We start from the raw sequence: 23475 nt of genomic DNA, 5'->3' as shown, positions 1-23475 counted from the left end.
ACACTCACTTGTTGGCCACTGGCTTCAATTTGGATCGCCAGGCTGCTGGGTTCTCAGACTTATCTTCAGTGGTGTTCACTCCTCCTATTGGAAGAAAAACAGCAAGTAAAGAAACCTTCAACTGACCCAACCAGCTGGTCTGCTACAATCCAGATCCCTCCCTTTGCAGACCCAGAATAAGGGAATTCCAAGCTCCTTGTGGATTTTAGGACATTATAACCCTGAACTGGCTGCTGTGATGAGATGAGCCCAGGACAAGACCACATCGTTGGAGATTAACTTGGTGCTCTTGTTCCTACTCCGTTTACGCCAGCTGCCCGGGCCCCACAGGTGAGAAATAACCCGTACAGCATATAGCACCTTTGATCCCAAAGCACTTCAAAACCTATACAGAAACCTCTTCATCCATGCAGAAATGCAGCCACACAGGAGATTAACTGGGCAGCCATTTAACAGTCTACAGTAATGCAACACCAACCACTTAAAGCAGGATGTGAAAAATATGGTATCCCACTTGAAATTTCAGGGGAAACTATATGTAGGTGGCATATAATTACTCAGGGAGAGGGTCAAAATACAGGTAACTCTTCCAAAGAGAGACATACAATAAGGGGTCAGGATGTCGATTTTATGTTTCATCCAGAGGATGACACCTGCAGCAGAACTGGGCTTAAGACACCATGCTGAGTTGCTGGTTCACTACTGACTCGGAGGACCAAGTGCCACCTTCTAGACCCCAAAATCATCACAGGGGTTCCTGGGAGGTCTCTCGTGCCCAACTAACTTGTGAGATCTGACAAAATCACAAGCCTGTGTAGTAGGACAGCTGGAACGCTTCAAACCCCAATACACAACTCCTCAATGAGAGAGACTTCTCCACAGGCCTGCCTTGGAGGGACATCACAGCTACTGTTCTCTTGGGACAGATGGATCCATGTTGTGCTAGCTGTCCCAGAGCTCAGACACTTGAGTGTGCATTGGTGACTGGTAGAGATGAAAGCGCTTGGTTGTCCATTTATTGTCTAGATCTCAGAAAGCAGAGTCCTGGAGCCACATTTCTGGTAGGAGGTGAAATTCACAACGTGTGTGTAACACATAACCTAGCCCCCAGAACCGCATAACAAGTCGCTCTCACCTCTGGTGTCCTTCCAGTCAGGCTTACGCCCTGTGTCAGCAGGTCTGAGGGTGGCCGGGTCCTTCTCTCCATTCTGTGTGGCAGCCCAAACGCCTAACTTTTCCCCTGGACTTTTGGGTGAAGATACCGGTCTCCATGCAGCATGCTCTGTTTTTTTTGCATGCCCTGGTTTGTTGGCCGGTATTTTGTGATCAGGACTGTCCCTGGGGGAGATGGTGGAAGAAAAGCTGCCAAAGCAAACAGGAAGAGTCTCGTGAGCCTTTACAGAGAAAGTCATCTTTACTGGCCTCCATTCCAAAGATCCTCTGAAGGTCCTAATAACAGACTGTCTCCTATGTGCCCCACACAGTCGATGGAAAGGAGGATGGAAAGAGACCTGCTCTAGCTACTCCGATTGCTTCTCCCAGCCTCCCCTCCTTCACAAGAATAGATGATTGAAAGACAGAGGTTCTTACCTGCTGGGCGGTGGGGAGCTACTGGAACTGACCCCTCCTGGTCTGTTTGTAGTGGCATTTGATGCAGGAAGAGCCTGCGTGAGATGTTGACGTGCTTTATCCTTCTCAGTGCTGCCTGAGTTTGCCCCAGAAAAGCGTATGCCAGGGGTGTTATTACTAGCCGCCTGAGAGGGAAGAGAAGGAAGGACTTGATCTTTAGTAGCCGGTGATTTGTCAGTCAAAGACCCTGAAGTACCCTCACTGGACTCGAAGAACTTCTTTCGGGCTTGCTGCGTTTTTGCTCCTGATGCTGTCCAAGAAGGTGAAGTGGTACCTTCACGGTAATCTGATTTATTCCCAGTTGATGACGACCATGGAGCATTTGGGCTTTTGGGACCAGAGCTGGAACTGCTGCCAGCAGGTGACCTGGATGGCATGATGGAACTGGGGGGATCGGAGGTGGAATTGGTGCCTTTGTTTAACTGACTTGATTTCACCAACACCTTCTGGGGATCTCCTGAGGTCATGGAGGTACTGGTAGGTTTGTTCTCTATGCTACGTGGTCCGGAATTCCAGAGACTGGCTGGCTGTTGGTGGCTGGTACAGATGTAAGTACCAGGTTCGGTCCCGGTTTTGTAGGCCCCAGACAGTAGAGTGTTGGAACACTGTTTGCACCTATGGACAGTCGCAAAAAAACCCAAACTATTAGGAAACGTTCTCCAGAGAGTTGGGTGCCACCAAGGTGAACTCAGCAGTCAACTGCAGGGACAACATTACAGCCAACGCAGGGGAGACATGGACACACAGTATTGGGAAGGGCCATCAGTGCAAGGAGCTCCACGTAAAAACCAGACTGCTGCCGAAGGGAGCAGTGTGCATGCCAGGCTGCCCCCGGGTGCCACGCTGAAATACACACCCATAAACACCAATAAGAGTGACCCACTCCGATCACCGCCTGTCTGAGAGGTGCTGATGACAGTGAGCCGGTACAATGGGTTTCCCCTAGACATGGATGGTTTTACCACGTCAGTGTCATAACCTAGGCCCCGAGAGGAGGCTGCCAGTAACATCTGAACAAGGAGCAGTGTACGTTCCCTAATGCTGCAAGTCAGGCATACCCCACCAAGCCGGCTCTGAAGAGCCTTTTTATTGTCCAAGAAGCAGCCATCCTAGTCTCCAGAAGTTCACTGTAGGTGAAACACAGCAAGTCACCGAGGTTAACAGGCAGCTGGGCAAAGGGAAAAACTACACAGCAGCTGTTCAAGGCTCTTCTGTCCAGAAAGAGGCCAGGCTGACCCTCTAGTGGGCATGAACCCCTGTCTCCCCTCCCCTGGAACTCTACCTGAAGCAGTTCCTATGGTAGAGCTTCCCATCGACCAAGTATCGCTGAACCAAGTGCACGTGACTCCCACAGATGGCACAGCTGCTGCCACGAAGATTACCACTGTCTGTCAGGACCCTTTTCTGGGGGGAGAGAAAACAACAGCAGCAGTGACAGCCATCAGCCCAGTACGAAGCCGAAAACATACCAGACGGTCTTGTCTAAACCGGAACATTCAACAGCAGCAACCAAATTGGACAAAAATGATCTGGGGGGGGGGGCACTGGACGGTTCAGGCAATGGGACAAGGAGCCTTTTAGCACAAGGTCCCTGGAACAAATCCAGCCCAGATTGACAGCAGCCAGAAGCCACTGCCATCTGAACACTGTTTGGTGGCAAATATAAAACGATGTAAGTGCTCTCAATTATGTTCCTAGAGGTGCTAATGCCATTTAACAAACCCACCACCACAACCAGGACTAATCAGGATCCTTGCTGACAATCGCACCAGCAACACCAAGGACCGGGTGCATCCTGGGGAACTTGGTTATTGCATGTTTTGCTTCTTCTGTTAAAAGATAAGAGGAGGCGAATTCTCTCTCTCTCTCTTCAGTGTAATAAATCTCTGTGTCTCTAGCACACCTGTTGCAATGCTGCATGCAATGTTAGCATGATGGGGGTCTATACCACCACATTCTAGTGTTTGGCATCATTTTGGCAAGCCTCTAGTATCCACCCAAGTTTGCTCTTGTATAGACTGTAGCATTTGTCACTACCACGGACTCTTGGTACAAATTAATGTATTAGGACATATAGCATTACCCTAAGGGCAGAAACACATCAGTGTTAAGATATTTTATGCTCCCCCTTCTTGCCAGTAGGCAGCACACAGACCTCCTTGGGCTAATCCAGGTCAAATAAGTCTGGTGTTGATCCCGAATGGGGAGAGAGTCATCAGCAAAAAGAGCATCTAACTCAGGGCACAGAGCCTGGCTCTATCAGTTGGGTGGCATAGCCCCTAGACAAGCAAGGAGAGACCTAAGTCCAATTGCCATCTGATTGAATGCGAGCTTGTTGGTAACCATACAGACGCTCTCTCGCCAGCGGTAAGTAGGGCCTCTGGGTTTAATCCCATAATGGGAGAGTTTGTGGATCATAAACAGTGGGTCAGGATTCAATCCCCAGCTGGCCGAGGCCTCCCAGACTGTCATGAGTGTCTCCAACTCCTACCAGATGGTTCAGAGTAAGGGAATCCTGTTTCCTTACCGATGTCACTGGAGAATTTTCCTTTGGCAGATCCTGCCTTGGACGTGCTGGGTTTATCTTGGCTGCAGCTGGTGGGTGTGCTGTTGAACTTACAGGGGGTGGCTTGATGGGTTCCGAAATGGCCTTTTTCCCAGGTGGCTCCTCGCTCGATTCCGAAGTGGGACGCTTGATTCCAGACAGGCCTCCAACTGGAAGAAAGGACAAGGGAGCATAAGCCAGAAACACAGGCCTGGAAGTGATCTGTCTTACAGTAATGTCTGAAGGTCCCCAGCAGGCCACACTAGGTACTATACAAACACAAACAAGGAAACCTGGGCTTCTCCACAAGCTTGCACCTGAATTCGGGGCAAGATGCAACAAGTGAGTGAACAGAGGAGAAGGAGGTGCGTCCGGCAGTGGTAGCTGCTGATCCTCTCCTTCTTGGAAGAGGCTGGGACTTTCTTAAAGGGCCATTTCTCTTGGGAAATTTGATGGAAGGAATGTAAAAAACACCTCTCCCCCAGGCTGGGGAAGTTAGTGGCCTTCAGCATATCTATCTTGGGTACTTATAGAACCCCTGTTACCAAAATATCTGAGTGCCTCACGATCTTTAATGCATTTCCCCTGTGAGATAGGGCAGTGCTGTTATCCCCATTGTACAGATGGGGAACTGAGGCCCAGAGAGGCTGAGTCACCTGCCCATGGTCACACAGGAAGCCTGTGGCAGAGCGGAGACTTGAACCGGGGTCTCATAAGTCCTAGGGTAGGCCCCTAATCATTAGCCCAGCCTTCCTCATAAAGTCAACAGGCTTTTCCATGAGAGTGTGAACAGAACTGGTAGGCACCATGGGAGCCCCTAAGCAGGCTCAAATAGGATTGAATACTCAAAGACTTGGGACGCCTTCGATAGATATGAGCGCAATTTCCTCTCTTCCTTGTTTGGGGGTGGGAAGGACTTCCTAAGGTTGCAATAAGCAGGGAGGGGAAAAGAGAACAGCCAAATGCCCCCAGAACTCCATTCAGGAACAGGGAACAACTGCATGACAGCCCTTGGGAAGGGCAGGGAAAGAATCTCCCTAAATTAGCTTTCCAGTATGGTTATGACAGAGCCTGACTCCAAGTGGCAGGGCTGCTCAGCCATTTAGTCCATCCTGTGGAGTTTCCCTCCACACCCCCACCCCTTTTCAAACCAGAGAGTTCTGCATGTAGAACTCAGCAAAGAATTATTCTAGCTGCAAATTTGGTTTTAACAGCCACGTGAAGGAACAGCCATCTGAAAAAAAGATTCCTGAGTGAGCTGTAAATACGCCACGAGAAAGAACGGGGCAAGAGAGAGGGAGAGCGATTCATGGAGCAGTATGAAAGTGGCCTCCTGCAGAGGAGACTCTGGCAAGCTATCCAAACAAAGGGACCAGCAGGGCCACAGCGAAAGTCTAGATTCAGACTTCCCACTCCCAGAACCCAGTGCAAGCAAAGGGAACTTCAGTCCTGCTCTAATGTCAATGTGCAACCTCAGTACATATCAGCCATTCCTTGGTTGAGGGACTGTAAAGAATGACTGGCGTCAGTAAGGAATATGCAATAAACAAGACATAGAAGTCAAGAGGTCACTGCCGCTGGACTTCAGAGTCTGCTGCATGTCAGAGGGCACATTCCTCGCAGGCCTGTGGGTTTGGACACACACACTTACCCCAGTGTTCTCAGCGCAACTGAAACATTTTGTAGGACGCTGGAGGGTACAAAAATGTGGTGTGTTTAAAGATGTGGTAGGCGAGTTCCTCTGGGGCTGGGAGGAGAGACCCCCAACCTGGCACAAAGCCCACCGGAGTCTGTCTGTCGTTCACTTGTTGACATGGATTTAAAAACACAAGACAAAGAACGAAGTGGAGGGCAGAGAGGAAAAGGGGCGAGAGAACTTTCGGCTATTTGAAAAAACAAACAAGCCTGGTTTTATAATCGGGATCCACATTCTCCAGCTGGAACTCTACCTGCCTAGCTATTCACGCCCCAAATGTCACCTCTCCAAAACGTCCTTTGGAGAACCCATGACTTTGGCTTGTTGTATTCTTTCATTTGTAATAGTTTAAAGCCAGATACAAACCAGATCTATCATAATGTGCATGTAAATCCTGATGGATGGTATTTCATACACACTCAGTTACAGGAGTATAATATTCTCCGAAGCCCTTGGGCCAAGTCTACGCTTAAAAGTTTTACCGTGGAACTGTGTCAGCCAGGGGTGGGATTTTTTACTGACATAGCTAACTTGGCAAACGCCCTAGTGTAGATGCAATGATGCCAGTATAACTGTGCTCTTGCAGGAACCTTTTGCCTAGGAGTGTCAACACTAAATTTCAGTCTCTAAGTTGAATATAAGCCAGTTTCCTGTGTGCCCGGGGACGGTGGGGTGCATGCACACAGTAGATTGTAACAGCGATCTGATTTGCTTAAAGGTTGATGGCTTCCCCACCGCAGAATGGTGGGCCTGGGTGGGAGGACCAGGTGGAATTCCATGGGCTACTTACTTGGTGATCGTCCATGGAAATAGTTATAATACTGGGAGACGTAGGTGAGGATGCTCAGCCTGTCTGGCACCCTCAGCGCCACCATATCCTCAGCATCCAGCAAGGCAGGAATGCCCAGCTGTTCTTCAGCCACTCGAAATGCCTGCAGCGGGAACAGAAGGGAAAGGTCTGAGCTAGCCCAGTGACGGAAGCGGGCAGCCATCCATTAGGAGAAACAGACTTAAGGTAAGGCAGCAATGCAGCACATAGGCCCCTCTTGCTTCCCAGGGAACAGCTGGGCTAATTCAGCTCCTACATCTTACAGCTGTTACAGGAACTCGGACAGTCATGACTTCCAGCCACAAGATTGGGAAATTCAGGCTGACGGCCCAAAATCCAGCCAGACAGGCTGGTCCCAGCTCATTCCATTGGAACTCAGCTGGGTTTCCCCTGCTCTTCCTTGGGACTGTTTCATTCTCTGTATATCTGCATGTGCCCATTTGTAGATAGAGGGGTTGCGGCCCCGCTGAGCCGGATGTTATGGTCCAGACCTACAGGCCTGGCTTGCAGGTTTCAGTTCCACTCTTAATGCTCCCGTTAGTGGGGTTTTGGTAGGTAGTGATACTTGGGTCTTGTCTACATTACAAGTTAGCGCACAGCAAGTTGGAGATTCACACCCTGGCTTGCCACGCACTAACTCGCCACATCAACAAGCCCTTGGTGTTTATACACCGCTTCTCACTCCAAAACCTTTACAAACATTAAGCTTCACAATCCCCCCGCAAGGTGAACATCGTTCCCTATCTGACCGACAGGCAAGCTACGGCAGTAAAATGAAGCCACTTGGCCAAGGCCGCAGAGGGATCAGAGGCAAAATTATAATCAAAGACTTCCTGGCTCCCAAGCCGCTGCTCAAATCATGCATTTCTAATTCGCTTTAACTACTTCGGTGCTGCCTAACATACCAGGTACTCGGGGCAAACATTTGCTCTCCAGTGCTGCCCTGTGTACTGGTGCTAGGGGGACGGAAGTAAGGTAAAGAAATACTGAGCGACTTTCTTCCAACACCGAACAAGAGACTTAATTGACCCGAGGAAAAGAGCGATATCCCTGCAGCTACTGTCTGTCTCTGCTTTCCCACAGAGCTTTTGCCAAGGACCTTCTCCATCCCTCCTTCTGCCTGGCTTACAGAGAGAGCTCACGGACCCTCTCTGTTGGAACATCCCCTTCATAATGCCAACAACCCAATGAGATATCAGCATTTCCAAGCACCAGACACAGGGCTACAGCAGAAACAAAGGATGAAAGTCTTAAACACAGAGTCTAACTCTGCAAGAGCCCTTCCTGTCTGGCACAATAATATAATGGATCTGACCTACAAGCCAACTGTTCCTGTTTAGGAGAGAAACGACTTTTTAACAAGCCAATTGACCTTTTTTCATTGGGTCTTTCCAAAATATCTTTAACTGGGTGGACATAACACATGCTTATAGCCAAGTAGCTGTGGCAGCGTCACCCTGGCTAGCAGCCCAGCCTGGTACATGGTTGTCTTCCTGTAACCAGGTAGTAATACAGTTAATATGCTGTTTGGCCTGGCCTCCACTAGCCCTGTCTGTGTAACTGGTTTGGCCAGTCCTACTTACTCCAGGTCTTGGTGCAGTACGACATGCCTGAGGATATCGCCCCACATGCTCCTAATGACCCTGTGCGCGCAGGTCCTCTAGACACACTGTCCTCCTGCTAGGGCTGTTTGGGGTAATTGCCTAGCTTGTCCAAAGACTCACTGATACAGATAGGCCGTGCGATAGGTGCTGCTGGTGCACGCTCATGCCGGGAAACAAAAAGATGCTGTGGGGACACCGCAGTGTTTGTTGGAACTAGATCAGCTCAGAGCATTACAAAGAGATACACAAAGACAGCTGTACTTTGTGGAGATGGGGCCTAAGAGGGAAGAAGGGCCTTCTGCTGTGTCGTCACTGCCTGCAGCATCAGGGGGGGGAGAGGGGGGCCTTTCCTTGGCCCTCTCCCTTCCTAATACTGAGATCGAACAAGATCACAATCCAAGGTGAGTTGCCACTATTCCAACTAACTGACTGGAAAATGAGGGGTTTAATAATATTTATATAGCACTTTTCACCAGTAGATCTCAAAGTGCTTTAAAGAGGAGAGAAGTATCATTTTAGAGATGGGGAAACCGAGGCCCAGAGAGGTGACGTGACTTGCCCAAGGTCACCCAGCAGGCCAGTGGCAGAGCCAGGAATAGGTCTCCTGAGTCCCAGTCTAGTGCGTGCTCTCTCCCCACTAGACCGCACTGCCTCCCAGTAGTAGTGAAGGAAAATGAACAAACATCTTCCCCTTATTTATATACTTCACTTCTAGTAACAAAAACAACCCAACAGATCATTTTTGGCATCTGGTGAAAGCCACATTCTTCCTTGCCTCAAGACCTTGGAGAGTTTCAGCCTGGAACAGATTTTTTCAGTTTTGTAATAAAGCCCCTGAAAAGAAGACTGTGAGCAGCAAGGCAGCAGCAAGATCTGAACAATAGCAGAGTCAACAGCTGTGGGAGAAGTTAGTCCCATACGTGTCCCAAGACAGGCACAAGCTCAAAGAGAGCCAGTCTGGTGGTGGAGAGGGGCATGGGCTGCCCACCCCCGCAGTGTCCTATTAGCACAGGGACAAGGTACCTTATAGCAGCAGGGGAAGGACGGAGGAGAGCCTGAAAAATAAAGGACATGAAGAAAGACAGGGAGGGGGAGACAGACAAGGGGGAGAAGAGACAATATGGACCCAGTGAGCACACAGACATTTTCATTAATAAAACCAGCTGAGGCAGCCTGAACAGTTCATTTCACAGAAAGACAGACAGACAACAGCCAAGTTGCTCTGTGGAAAGGAAGCCATTGGCCATGCACAGGAAGCGAACAGCCCTCCAGAACTTCAGAGCACCCTTGCTCAGCCCCACTCCCATCTGTAAACGCAGCTTGATGGGAATACTAAATGGGGAGGAGCGACTTCGTCAGCCTGGCACCGCTATAAGCCGGCGGCTGGTGCCCGGGAAACCCTGTGAAGGTACTGCACAGCACCCTCACAGAAACAAGAGAATTACCTGACCTCCCGTGCAGGACACATCCTAACGTACAGGAGTGGAGACGGAGAGGAACAGAGGGTGATGGTTTGATGGAGGGAGATACAGGGTGTGAAGGGCTGAGATGGTGGAATCGAAAGACTCAGACGTGACTTCCAACCCCACATGAACCCAGAGTTTTAAGGAGAGGCCCCCTCATCACAGGCACAATGCTGCTGCTAAATCATAATTTAAACACCTTACTAATTCCTCCGCCCCATGGAAACCTTCGCCCCATGCTGCCACGCTCCCTCATGATCCTGAGTGTGTCTCTCTCTCTCACACACACACACACACACAGCTTGTCCCCAACCCAGCAGCTCATATCACACCTGGATGTGGGAGAAACCTGGAGTAAAGGTGGTCAAGGACATCAGGAGACAATTCCCAGGGGAGTAGGGTCAGCTATACAGTATGGGGGGATCATTGACCACCACATCTGCTGTCCTGGCTGCAGGGCCAGGCATCACCCGAAAAGGAGGTAGCTGTTTGGACTCAGAAGAGAACAAGAGATGTGTTTGTTCACATCCCAGACTCACTCCAAGCAGCAGCAAAGCGAGCATGGGCCAGTGCCAGCCCTGAAGCGAACAGCAGCTGTATCTGCAGCCCATCTTTTATGGAGGAAGGCAGGAAAAAAATTCCTTTCTTCAAGGGCTCATCCCACGCTTGGCTTGTGGAGCTAGCGCAGGGAGTGGGTGGGTGAGCTGAGCTCTATCCCTTCCTGGAGGAAGGCGGGAAACCGCAGCCCCAGCCTGACCTGGTCCCAAGCTGGAGCAGCAAATCCAGCAGGGACAAAGACTCTAGAACTGCCCCACTTTCTCTCAGCACTTAACTCTGCAGGAGGAAGGGCGGGGGGAGCAGGAACACATGCTGCCATTCCACCACCAGCCAGGCCTCTCTCTCTCTCTCTCTCTCTCTCTCTAGCATTCAAGCGTCTGCCTTCTCTACTCCTTGCAATAGTATCTATGAGCACTTCAAATGCGGAGAGCTGACCACCACACGGCCTTTCCAAAGTGCCTTTCGGCTCTGCTGGCTCCATAAAAGAAATCCCCTTCACTGAGAAGCCAGTGAGGATGGAGCAATCCATAGGCTGTTCCATGGCACAAGCTGCCCCGCTTTTCATTGCGAGCTGGCAGAGCGCTCCATGCTGTACAAGACACAGAAGATGACAAAGCCCCTGTCTGGAGACCCCTGTCTGAACAGAGGTGACAGTGCACAGCCAGTTAAGAAAGCTGAACGGCCTTACGGTGCTTTACGATAGCAGGGGAAGCTGGAAAACTATTGCTAGCGTCACCAGAGCAGATGCATGTAGAAGACACCAGCGGGTTTGAGCGTGCTGTATAAACATGCTCCGTTCACTGAGTTACCACTGGTTAACTGTGATCCGCTCCAGGCATGGACAAATCGTGCACCATGCAGAGCACACCACACCACAGGGGAACTGGGCTGCCCCGGGCACAGAACACCATGATTAACAGCAGAAAGCAGAACTGCAAATCCCACTTACCAAAGCGTTGTTCTCATAAATGTTTTCCTTACTCAGGACGTTGAAGTCTCTGAAACACAGAAGATGAGAAAGGAGTTTAGCTTGGCGTTGGTAATCCAGAGCACGCTGCTGCCGTTCCAGCTCCCCGAGACCCTCGCAGCCTGGCTCTCTGGGAGGAGAGTGGCAGCTTCCTTCCCACTTTGACTGCCACCAAACATACACCAGAAATTCCCTCGGAGGCCAGGTCTACACTACAGATTTATATCGGGGTCGCCACATTTGCTCATGGGTGTGAAAAATCCACACCCCTGAGCGACGTTGTTATACCAACCTAACCCCCAGTGTAGACAGCGCTATGCTGACAGGATGGCGTCTCCCATTGATATAATCCACCTATGCCAACGGGGGTAGCATCTGCACTAACGACAAGCCCTGAGACTCCTATCGGTAAAGGCACTGCCGTACCTTTGGGGTCAAAGGTATGAGCTCAGCATAGGAGACTTCACCAGCACAGCTGGGACTTTCCTGCCATCTGAGACTGGAGCACCGTTTCAGCTCCCCATCTTCCAGTGCTGGCCTCCTCACCCTCAGAGTGGGCTATGCCACATCTGCTAAACATACTGGACAGATTCATGGCTTCTGCAGTGCGGGAGAGGTGAAGGCTTTTACCTCCTGCCCTCATGAAATCCTTGCTCCTTCCCCACACCCCCAGGGATCGCTGTTGTCAGACAGAGCACACTTCCAACATCAGAAGAACCTTGGCTCCAGTGCTCTCTTCCTCCAGCAGCCTTGGCAGCAAGAGTCATCCCCTCCTCCAGGAAAGCTGTGACTATCATGCACTTCTAGGAGACATCCACCTCCTGTGATCTGAGGGAGCAGCAGGTCCAAGTTCTGGATTCAAATCCTGCTCCCCACTCCCACCCCTTCTCTGCTGTTACATGCTGTACCAGACTTGGGCCTGAGCAAGAAATATTTTCACCTGCTGTACAACACGCAGATCAAGCAAGCAGAAATAATTTTAGAAATCGAGTTCGCTTTCTACCAATGATGCTGTTGCTCTTCTCAACCTGGACAGTGGCACCAAACTAGCCAGTGCCATTTTTATTACTAATCAGTTTCTCTCCAGTTATCACCAGGCTACAGTTTTGGGGTTGGAAACTGCAGTAGAATGTTTATAGCATGAAGGGGAACGTATCATTAATTACAAGATAAAGAATTATTCACATGACGTTTTGCAAAAATGTGGGCCAAAAACTTGGGTTTTCTTATGTTCTTAAACAGCCCCCCCTTAATATACACCAATTCACCCCCCAAACTCAGGCAACCATTTCTATTTAAAGGGAATAAAGGACAATTATATGAAAAATCCAGGATAAAGCTGTCACACACAGTTCTATTCATAGCAAAAATGCATGAGTTTATATTACACACAGGATCGTTTGCATGACTGCTACTGAAAATATGGGACAAAGTGTGTCCTTTATATACACCTCTACCCTGACATAAAGCGACCCAATATAACACGAATTTGGATATAATGCGGTAAAGCAGCGCTCCGGGGAGGCAGGGCTGCGCACTCTGGCAGATCAAAGCAAGTTCGATATAACGCGGTTTCACCTATAACGAGGTAAGATTTTTTGGCTCCCGAGGACTGCGTTATATCGGGATAGAGGTGTACTTAATACAAGACACAAACATTAAAATACATGAAGGACAATCACCCTGCTCCAAACTTACAGTGAGATTTGTCCTTCATTAACAGAGGGGTTTTACAAATGCCAGTTGCTGATTTCAGATTTCAAACAGATCAGAGTGCGTTGTCTTTTAAATAATTTCCTTTCATCCAAGGCACAAACTGCCGCCTCTTCTCTATTTCTCCCATCTGGATCCAGAGTCCCACCTTCCATGAAGAACTGAGAGTTCACCCATGGGAACTGGTGAGCTGGGCAGATGGAGAATGAGCTGGGACTTGATGGCGAAATCCCACGCCCCCAAGAAGTGTATAAAGACAAGGAGCAACCCAGAATCCTCCACCCGCCAGGCTGGAGAATGGAGAAAGACTTGCCAAACCACCCCATTCATTCTTTGTCCGAGTGGGCTCCTGGGTGGGGATTTTCCTGCCTTACAATAGTGGCTTAAAAGGAGTATTTTTTTTATTATTCTGCATTATTAAGGAAGCTGACTGCATCATTGAGAACAATTAAAATCATCCTGCTTCACCTCAGACAAACCATATGGGTCCCTCCTACCCCCAGCCCAGGGAGCCAGTCAGTTACAAGCCCTTCTCTCACTCACATCCCAAGCGAGAGCTTGGATCACGCCAGTCGGTACAACTAACATGCAAAATGCCTATGAAAACAACAGGCAGTTCTGTGCCATGCACAGCCAACTCTCCCCTCACTGCAGGCTGTTTGCTGCTCATGCCCCCACGAACTGCAAAGATGAACATCCAAATCTGTTAGACTGTGGAATGATCTGCCAAAGGGACGCATCGCTTGAGACATTTAAAGCCAGGCTGGACAAAGCACTTAAGAATATACTGTAGAGAAAAACCCCAGCACAGGAAGGAGTTGGACAAGATAACCTAGCAATTGTTTTACATCTCCAGCTTCTCTGATTTCAAGGAAGCTTGACATAGTGCTGAGGAGAGAGAGAGCAGCAGCTCAAGGAACGTGCCCTCTCACAGCAAGTCCATAAGACTGCACTGAGCAACGGAAAGGCACCACAGAGCCAGGGCAAGCCCTGGCTTTGCTCTGTAGCTTTCAACCTGCCAAAGCACAGATGTGGGAAATGCAAAAAAAAATATCCGTGCCAGAGGTTTAAAATAACGCCGGACCCATTGATTTGGCATCAGTCACATTCCCCATCACCTCCGTCTCACGAGGCTGCATTTCTGAATTCCATTTACACCAGTGAAAGTGGAGCCAACATCAAGGCTACGTGGGATGGGGCCTGGAGGGAAGAATTTGGGTTTCTCTCTGCTGAAGGATAATTGAGAAATCTGCTTGCAGTTCTCTCTGAAGAGAATGTACACAGCCAGGTTGTTTGGCGATTGTTCCACCTAGAGATCCTCTTCGTGCCATGTACCCCAAACGCCGTTTCCCTCGTTGGCTAGTCATCTTAATGGCTAGTCTTATTAACAAGATTACATCGAATTTTTTCCCTAGGGAGTTGATCTTGTTCATGCTCTTTCTAGTCTGTAGTAGCAGTTGCTCTCTGGATCAATTTATCTATAATCCTACAGGAACAACATTAATACAAAGGGAGAACTAAACCAGAGCCCAAGATTTCTCCACTGAGAAGCCAAAGGGGGACTCAGTTCATTGGGAAGTGAAGAGATGCATTTACCAGACCCTGGTGGAAGGCTTGGGGCAGTGGGGAAGGAATGGACTTTGTTCGCTCAGGAAAGTGCTGTTTTGAGCCCCTGAACAAAGTTTTCATTCAGCTGGCTGAGATGGCCTGTTCCCAAGGAGCTTGACAGCACGTCGCTACTCCAGCCCTACCATCTGCACAGAGCTGCAGCGTTTGTCACAGGTGTTTCCACAGGGAAAATCCTGTCTGCTCCTGGAAGCCAGCCATAAGTTGCAACAGCACAATGGGATTCCGCAGCTGCTCACCCTGTGACTGAGACCAGGAAGCAACCCAAAGGCTGCCTGTGGAGAAAGATCCAGACAATGCCCCCATGTCTCTACATGAGGTTCCCTAGGAACAGTGAAACCTTCCCAGTGCAAAGGTAGTAAAGGCCGTATGACAGCACAGACCTCACATAGGAGAAACCTGACCTGTACCTGCACAAATGGGACCATCTCTTTGCAGCCAGCTCTTCCACGTATGACATGCTTGTCCTGGCTACAGCGAGAGCAGCCCTAGGTTTATGCCCATGCACGCACACACACACACACTGGACCCATCAACCACCAAGCTACTGGCAGACCAGCTCAAAGGCCATGGATATGGTCATGGAGAATCGGTTACAGATAAAAAGACGTGGGTGCAGCCCAACAAGTCTTACTTTGCCTAGAGCTCGGTGCGGCCTTGGGTCAGCCCTAAGCAGTAGCACCTAAAATGCAACTAACGAACAAAGTGCAACCTGAACGGTGCTGAAGTGCAATCCATGCCCGTCCTCTAGTTTGCTATGTATAGAGAGACAAGTGTGGGTGAGGTAATATCTTCTCTTGGAGCAGCCCAGTGAAACTGCTTCTGCGAGGACAGAGGCGGTTAGCCTCTCTAGTCTAGTGGCTCCAAGAATGCTCTGGTTCAGTGGTCCCCAATGCGGTGCTCGCGGGCACCGTGGTGCCCACCGGGGCATCTATGTGCGCCTGTGTACTGGCCGGTGGACAAGCAGCATCATCCAGAGGCGTCGCCACCGAAATGCCACCGATTTACGGTGGCATTTCGGTGGCGATGCCTCTGGATGACGCTGCTTATCGGTGGCATTTCGGCAGCAACACCTATTGACGTTGTCGCTTCTCGGCGGCATTTCGGCGGATGCTCGTCCGCCGGCCACGGTCCACGGTAGCTCGTTATCTGGCGCCCACCAGACAAAAAAGGTTGGGGACCACTGCTCTGGTTTGTTGATTTTCCAGGTAACAAGGAAGACAAAGCAGGCAAATTTTATGACTCTGCATTCATATGCAAATTTGCTGCTGCAGTCTGATTGGGCTCCCCTTGCCCTACCCACTCCATTCCTGTCTGCCTCCAAGCCTTGCTGTCCCCTACAGAGCAATCTTGCCTGGCTGTTCTCATTCCAGCTAGCTGATAACGACCATGCTAAGGTCTCCTAGAGAATAAGAGCAGACAGCTACTGTTCACAGCTCACCAGTTCCAGCCATCCACCTCTACCCAGCCTGCCAGGGGATTTCATACCCCCTCTAAATTCCTATATGCTGACCTATTAACAGACAGCAACCTAGGAAAGAATATCACCCATGGGCAGCAGGGAAGAGGGAAGGAAAGAAGACAGAGCTTAATCAAAACCTTTCCACCAAAACGTCCCTAAAACATCTGGAACTAATACCAGAGAGAGCGAACGACAGAGCACAGTTTCTCTGCTTTTCCAGACTCACTGATCGGTACAGACTCAAAACCCACTAACAGGGCTAGCAACATCACCCCTCCCCCCCCCCAAGCTGATGCCAAGGTGAGAACACTGCAGAGTTCACATCTCGGATCCCCCCACTGGGAAGCATCACCTTCTTCTGAGAAGAATAAATTAATGCTCTGTATTCGTTGCCCACCCACCATGGACACAAACCTTCCTGGAGCGGTGTATGCACTATGGATGCGGGATGTTAAGAAATCTTAATCTATTGGAGTGAAAGGGGAATTTAATTCCAAATTCATTCAGTCCTGGGTTTCTTCCCTAATAGAGTCCAACGTGCACTAGCCTCCTAGAGCACATGGGGAATGCAGTTCTAGTTGTATGCAGGCTGCCCTGTGCACAGGGCGCATAGAATCTCTTGCCACTGTTGCCTGACCTCAGCTAAATTTGGAAGAAGTTATCCTTCCCTTCACATGTTTTCTGGCCGGAAAAAGGAAGAGGGAAAAGACATGATACCAGCCTCCCCCCTGACCTATGGACTGCAAACCCCAGAATAGAAAACCTTTAACAACATTGCAGTTTGCTGACTGCCTGAAGTCTCCTGCTACTCCCCATGCCTCCCGGAGCAAGAAACACGCTCTGGATAGCATGCCCCCAGAGCTAAGATCTCATCTGCCTAAGCCAAGAGAAGAATGTTGCAAAACAATCCCTGCAGATTTCCAGATCAACACTCAATCCCTGATTTATAGACACAAATTAGCTCTGTTGCAAGGGTACCGAGCTCACAGATTCGCAGGAATTTAAAAGAAAATCCAAGCTACTGGAGCTTCCCATGGCCTCCTGCAACTTCCAACAGCAAGCGTGTAAAGGTATCATCTCTACGCAGCAGCACCTCAACCTCCCAATCGTACACTAGCTGCTTTGTTGTGTGACTCTGCTATTGTTAACATGAACTGGGAGACCAGACCCAAAGGCCTTGTCATAATTTCACCTGCACGTGTCCGTCTGAGCACGGCTGCACCTGAAAGGATCTGGGGCAGAATTCAACAACAGAAAAACAGGGAGAAATCACAACAAGTGTTTGCAGCTCTAGCGAAGAGAGATTTATTTAAAGTGTGTCTATCCCCTGCTCTAGACATGCAACCTAAGCATTATACCCACCCAATGGACTGGCCAACAGGGACATTTCCCTGGAGCTCAGGTAGCCAAGCCCCTGCCCAAGCGTCCATGTTTGATACGGCGTGACACACATTCAATACAAGGCCAGCCAGGAGGTGAGTGTCCGGAAGTCACACAACACACTGCCCCAGGCATTTACTATGTTACTGACTCTGGATGAAAGGCAAGCAGGGGAATATTTAGAGTCCTGCAGAGAACCTCCAAGAAAGTAAACATGGTGACGTGGCAAGAAGCAAACAGAGCAAGGCAATGGCACCTGATCAAATAAGGGAGGAGAAACGAGTTTCAGAAAGACTGCCCTGGACTGGGTGGCTGCTCCTGCCGATCAAACAAGCCACTCATTCACGGGTGACAGCCTCTTAAAAGCAAGGAAGCAAAGTTCAAGGAAACCCACAGCCACAGGAGAGAGGTAAGAGGGGATAGACGGCCACTTTCTTAGGTTTAAGCAAGAAGTGAGACACCTGTAAGAGAGGTGTCACAGGACCCTCTGTTGCTTTCTGTAAGAGAGGCTGCCCCACAGAAAACTGAACAGACCACACAGGACAGCCTAGGCAGGAGGGCACAGTCCAAGGAATTGGAGAAGAGCCCCAGAATAGAAGAGACAACCTAATTCCTTGCCAGACTGACATGTCCTACCACAGGGGACCCAAGTACTCCAATCAACCGGACAGAGCAATTCTCTCCCTGCCCCCCTGCTTTGTTCTCACACTTCTTGTGTTACTAGCCTTCAAGCTAAAGTTACACAGTGAAAAGAACCCAGAACGCAACTTCAGGGGCGGCATTCAACACTTCCTTTCAGAACGCAGCTCTTGAGTCAGACACCACCAGCAGCAGGGCAAGACAAGACCTAAAACCTATGGGACAGGCTGACCAGCCTGGCCTCCTGGAGATGCCCTTGGTGCATAATGAGGTCACTAGGAGTTGAGGGCTCCCATTCCCTCACGCCATTGGGCTCTAAATCGTGGTGACAAGCAGGCAGTTACTGAGTGCTGACTGTGGGTTGACAAAGAGCTCTTCTAAAAGCAGCCACTCAGTCTGTGTTTCCATGGAAGAGGCAGTGGGACGGGGGAGGGAGAAGAGGCAGTCAATGGAACGAGTAGTTTCCTTCCAGCCTGGCTCCTTTAAGCTCCCCAGCATGGAACCCTGCCTGGAAATTCCCGGGTTTTTGTTGTTGTTGTTTTATTTAACTAGCGTTTATTGGCTAGCTAATAATTGATGAAATTGCCATTTGGCACAGCATGGAAAGTGGAGCCTAAACAAACATTCACTGCAAAGAAGGAAACATTTCCCAACTGGCGTTTCAACGCGTTTAGCAACAGAAGGGACATATTTTAACTGTTTATAGCCCAGCCCCAGCCTTTCCCCGCTGGCGGAGGAGAAGAAAGGAGTGTGAATGGGGAGAAACAAGCCATTGGCTTGGAGGCTTTCTGCTTGCAGGACAGCACAACTAATTCAGTGAAAGGACTGCCAAAGCAGGACACCATCTAACCAGGGCGGGAAGGGAGGGGAGACCCAGTGCCATCATTACACTTGAGCATTGTAGACAGACAAGGTGGGGGAGGTGATCTCTTTTATTGGACCAACTTCTGTTGGTGAGAGAGACCAGCTTCACGTCTGAAGACGAGCTCTCTGTAAGCTCGAAAGCTTGTCTCCCTCACCAACAGAAAATATCACCTCCCCCGCCTTGTCTCCCTCGTAGCCTGGGACCAAGAGGGCATACAGTAATGCAGCAAGCACTCAGCAAGCCCCCAGCCACACAGGCCCCCCCGTCACGAGGCAGCAGGCCCAACTGGACAAGACCAGGCGCTGCCATTAACTAGACACTGAAACTCCCGCACGAGGCAAAACTTGGCATTTAGTTTATCGCACACCTGGACTGAGCTAAAATAGCTGCTAGCACCAGAGAGCACCTCAAGGAGCTGAAAGAGAGGGCATTCAGGATGGCGCAACCACCCTGTAAAGGCCACAATGCTGAAGCGCAGCCTGAGTCCCAGTTAATGCTTTGGGACACTACGTTCTGACTCTGCCCCCGTTGCCATGGTCCTCGGGACCCAGACTCACCAGTCTCCCTTGCCCCCGTGCAATAGGGCAGGACAGAGAATTAACTCTCAGCCTGATTTCTTCCAACATCCCAGGTGGCACTCAGGTGGGTACCATGCACTGAAGTTCCACGTGAAAGGCCATGATACCTAGCACAGAAATACATCCCTGCCGCTCCCTGTCCAACACTCCAGCCAACCAAACCCCCTGTGCAACAGAAGAGAGATCCAGTACTGAGTGTCGAGAAACATAATTGTTCATGGGAAGCCTGAAGCGGCTATTGAGTCATTCAGTGCATGGTCCTGCCAGGATTTTCTGTGGGGTTTTTTTCCAAGTCAAGTTTTAAATGACTCTTAGTTGCTTTAAGATGAGCAACAATTTCTATAACCTCAGTTCCATGACTCCTTAGTGTTTCTGGCCTAATAATTAACAAGCAGGCCACCAGATTTACATGGGAGACAGAATTTGGATCTAATGCAGGAGAACTCATAATGCAAGATACTAGAAGGAACCGACACACAGGAGCGGGAGCACCTGAAGCTCCCGGTTACTCACATGAGGTCTGGTTTGTGCCGATGAAGGATGGCACAGAATGCCAGGCCGTCCCGGAAAGAGGTGGTCATGTTGGTGATGCTGACATCCCGGTAGCCTTCACACTGCTGCTTGCACCACAGCTGCAAGTTTTTGATGGCTGCCATTCTGCGCAGGGGGGGCCGTCAGAGACAGGGGTTAGGCAAGTACAGGAGAAGCAAGGCAGATCCCGGCAGCGATGCTCCCAGTGGAAAATCTGACATCCAGAGCAGCACTTGGCAATGCCAGGAACGGAAGAGTCCCAAACTCCACCAGCTTGGTTCCCCTATAGACCCAGATCCTCCAGCTGCTGCAAAGTGCTTTTGCTACCAACCTCCCAGGCCGCTTCTGCGGGCAAGAAAAGGAATGCTGCAACCAGCCCCCGCCACTGCTGGAGATGCTGGCACAAGCCCTCCCCCGTCACTGCTGGGGGTGTGTGTAGACAAGGCTAGTTCCTGCCCCTCTCACGTCACTGCTTGGGGGTGCAGGCGATGCTGGTGCAAGACCCCCCGTCACTGCTGGGAGGTGCAGGCGATGCTGGTGCAAGACCTTCCCCCGGTCACTGCTAGGGGGTGCAGGTGATACTGGTGCAAGACCCCCCCGGTCACTGCTGGAGGGGGATGCAGGCGACGCTGGTACAAAACTCCCTCCCCCCTTCACTGCTGGGGGGTGCCGACGAAGCTGGCCCCAGCCCGGCTGTGTCTAGCGGAGGGAGCCCACAGCAGCCCCGGAGGGTATCAGGGGCGTCCCGACTCCCAGCCCCGGACGCGGGGAGCCGCCGTCGCCGAGTCCCGCTCGCTGCCCAAGGCGCAGCTCGTCCTGCAGCCCCGCTCCGGTGCCCGCGGCTCGCTGCCCTCCCCTGCCAGCGGGTCCCGGCTGCAGCCTGCTGGGTGTGCGGGCAGGAGCCGCGCCGCGGCCGGATCTGTGGGGAAGAGGCGGGGAGAGCGCAGGGGAGGGGCGGGAGGAGGGATCAGGGAACCGGGCGCCCCCCACCAGGAGAGAGACCCCTTCCCTGGGGCAGGGATCCGGCCCCGCTCCGCCCCGGCGCGGGTGAGCAGGGTCCCGGTGCACGTACCCGCGCCGGGGGGAAGCTCCAGCCCAGCGCCCTAGACCGTGTGGCCGGCGGAAGCCGCCAGCTCCCCGATCCCGCTCTCCGGCAGAAGCGCCTTGCGGGCGGGCGGGGCGGGAGAAGCCCCAGTGCCCTGCCCCTGCCCCCCCGCAGAAGTGGCTGCAGTGAGGGGGAGGAGGCAAACAGGGGCAGTGCCCCAGTAAGGGTCTGAAAGGAGCTGAACGGAGGCAGGACCGCAAACAAGGTGTGGGGAAGGGTCCCCCACGAGCCCCACTTGCTCTGGCCCAGGGCCCCAGGAAACCTTAATCCATCTGTGCAGGCCAAGCCCTGCTGGGGGGCGCTGCCCAGGGGCTCTAGCTCTGCTCCTTTGCTGCCTTGGGAGACACCCAGAGAGCGCTAGGTGCGGGCCCTTGCCCAAGCCAGGTGGAGACTATGGAGCTGCAGAACCAGCCCCTGGGAAGCCAGGTGAACCGACCTAGCCAGGGGAAGGTGCTTTCCTCTGGCTCATAACCCTGGGTGTGGAAAGGTCAGGGAGATAGCTCAGCCGATCCTGGAGCTAGCACACCCGCTGTGCTGGGCTTTTTCTAGCCTGGTTTGGGTCAAGTGTAGAACATCCTCTGGGGTGGAGATAACAGGACTCAGGGAGATTTCCACCCATGTATCCCTCCTCTCTCCCCTCATATGTGAGTGCAGAGGACATCTCTGCTTCAAAGCTGCTAGGGGCAATTGTGTATCTAGACAGAGGTGGGGAATCATTCAGATGATGGTTCAGAATCATTGAGTCTTCTCCTTGTCCTGTCCTCATGCTGCTTCCCACCACCTCCCTGCACATGTGATTGCCAGAAAATTGGTGCTTAAGCAGCTGGCATCATAGGAGATGCACCATATTTTGAAGCTTTCTTCCACAGTCACTGGCATTTGGGCCAGTGATGTAGCCCCACTTGATTATCCAGTCTCCAACTCTGGGGCAGAGTTGATGAAGGCAATGCCATATAGTCTACAGCTGATGTGCACCAGGTGGTAGACAGCAGATCGACTAGTGGGAGCTGGAGCACATAGACTACAGGGTCATCTACTCATTTGCCATAATTGAATCCTTGTCTGTTTGGATGACAATGTTAGGGGTTAAAGGTGGCAAGACAAGTTAGCTGAGTGAAGAAACATCTTGAAGCCATTTTCCTCATCTGTCCCCTGTTCATAAAATAACCCATCTGCCCATACATTTATGTATCTCCCACCTCCTGATTTTTCAGCAGACTGACACCTGTTCACTCCATGCATGTTTCCACTGAAAAGGCATGTCACAGTTCCATATAAGCATGTGCACCCTGAGCAGCCCCCCTGCAGAAACCTGACGTGTGTGCATCAGAAAGGAGCCTCAACCAAAGCTGCAAATCTGAACACTTCCTCCCTTTAGAAATGTTTGGCTCAAACTTAATTTTTCTCCAGCCCATCTCTAGGGTGTCTGTGTATCATTTCCTTAGCACGCTGAAATTCATGTACATATTTGCTGAGTTACCAGGGTGGCGTTGCTAGTTCAGCAGGTAGAGGCAGCCTGCATGTCTAGTTGCAGAGCAAACACTCTCTTCCAAACACTACCTGCACGTCCTTGCTCTCTGGGTTTGTTCATCCTACAAAACTCTAGTAAAACGGAAGCTGCTGGTGGTACTGGGTGATGCAGGATCAGCGCAGGAAATTTAGGGAAGAGGATGTAGCAAACAGAAGCAATTTATATTAGAGCTGGGAAGCTACTGCTTCCATTGCACCCTACAATTGGATTTAGGGGGTAGGGTTTAGAATAGATAGCGGGGGAGCTGATGGAATGCTGTAAAAACATGCCCTGATAAACAGCTCTAGGGTCCATTCATTGTTACCCTGCCCTGTGTGTTGTCATTTCCGCCAGTGCAGAGTGGATGTAAAGTGACTTCTTCTATCTCCTTTGCATGGGTTTAAATAAATGAGTACACAAAGCTCAGCAAACCGGGCCTGGAGGTCTCAAACCAGCCATCCAAATGGAGAATGAGGCATATGCAAGACAGCAGCTCCAGCCCCATCTTAAGGAACATTGTATGTCTCTCTCATGCTTCCCCACAACTGAATGAGCAGAGCCTTCTCTGCTAACACAGAGCCTAGATCAGGCCCAGGGAGCTCCAATGAAAGGAGGGTGTGGGGACAGAGGAGGTTTGCTGCTTCCCAGACGCAGCTACACACAAGTGCAGCGGACAGCGAATCAGAGCACAGAAGAGAAGGATCTGCTGGAGGAAGCAATTCCCAGGAATCTTGGATCCAGAACGTAAAGGCTAGTGCCTGAAAGAGAATTTGAC

The 23475-nt window shown here is 50.9% G+C and overlaps 1 protein-coding gene across 2 annotated transcripts in view; it reads right to left on the bottom strand.

Annotated features, from left to right (window-relative positions):
- Positions 1 to 21173, bottom strand: part of MICALL2 (MICAL like 2) — a 34204-nt gene extending 13031 nt beyond the window's left edge. The window contains exons 1-9 of one of the 2 annotated variants that reach the window (XM_034784278.1): positions 21158 to 21173; positions 20068 to 20430; positions 11274 to 11322; positions 6661 to 6802; positions 4157 to 4344; positions 2912 to 3033; positions 1591 to 2244; positions 1136 to 1362; positions 9 to 84 (exon numbers count right to left, since the gene is read on the bottom strand). In XM_034784278.1, the coding sequence (XP_034640169.1) occupies positions 9 to 84; positions 1136 to 1362; positions 1591 to 2244; positions 2912 to 3033; positions 4157 to 4344; positions 6661 to 6802; positions 11274 to 11322; positions 20068 to 20210 (1601 nt within the window). In that variant the 5' untranslated portion in view covers positions 20211 to 20430; positions 21158 to 21173. Of the gene's footprint in view, positions 1 to 8; positions 85 to 1135; positions 1363 to 1590; positions 2245 to 2911; positions 3034 to 4156; positions 4345 to 6660; positions 6803 to 11273; positions 11323 to 20067; positions 21103 to 21157 lie in introns of those variants that run through there. The other variant, XM_034784277.1, reaches the window with a different exon arrangement.
- Between the last annotated feature and the right edge of the window lie 2302 nt (positions 21174 to 23475).

This window comes from Trachemys scripta, chromosome 10 (assembly GCF_013100865.1).
Source record: "Trachemys scripta elegans isolate TJP31775 chromosome 10, CAS_Tse_1.0, whole genome shotgun sequence".
Lineage (NCBI taxonomy): Eukaryota > Metazoa > Chordata > Testudines > Emydidae > Trachemys > Trachemys scripta.
This window is presented reverse-complemented; position numbering and strand designations above follow the sequence as displayed.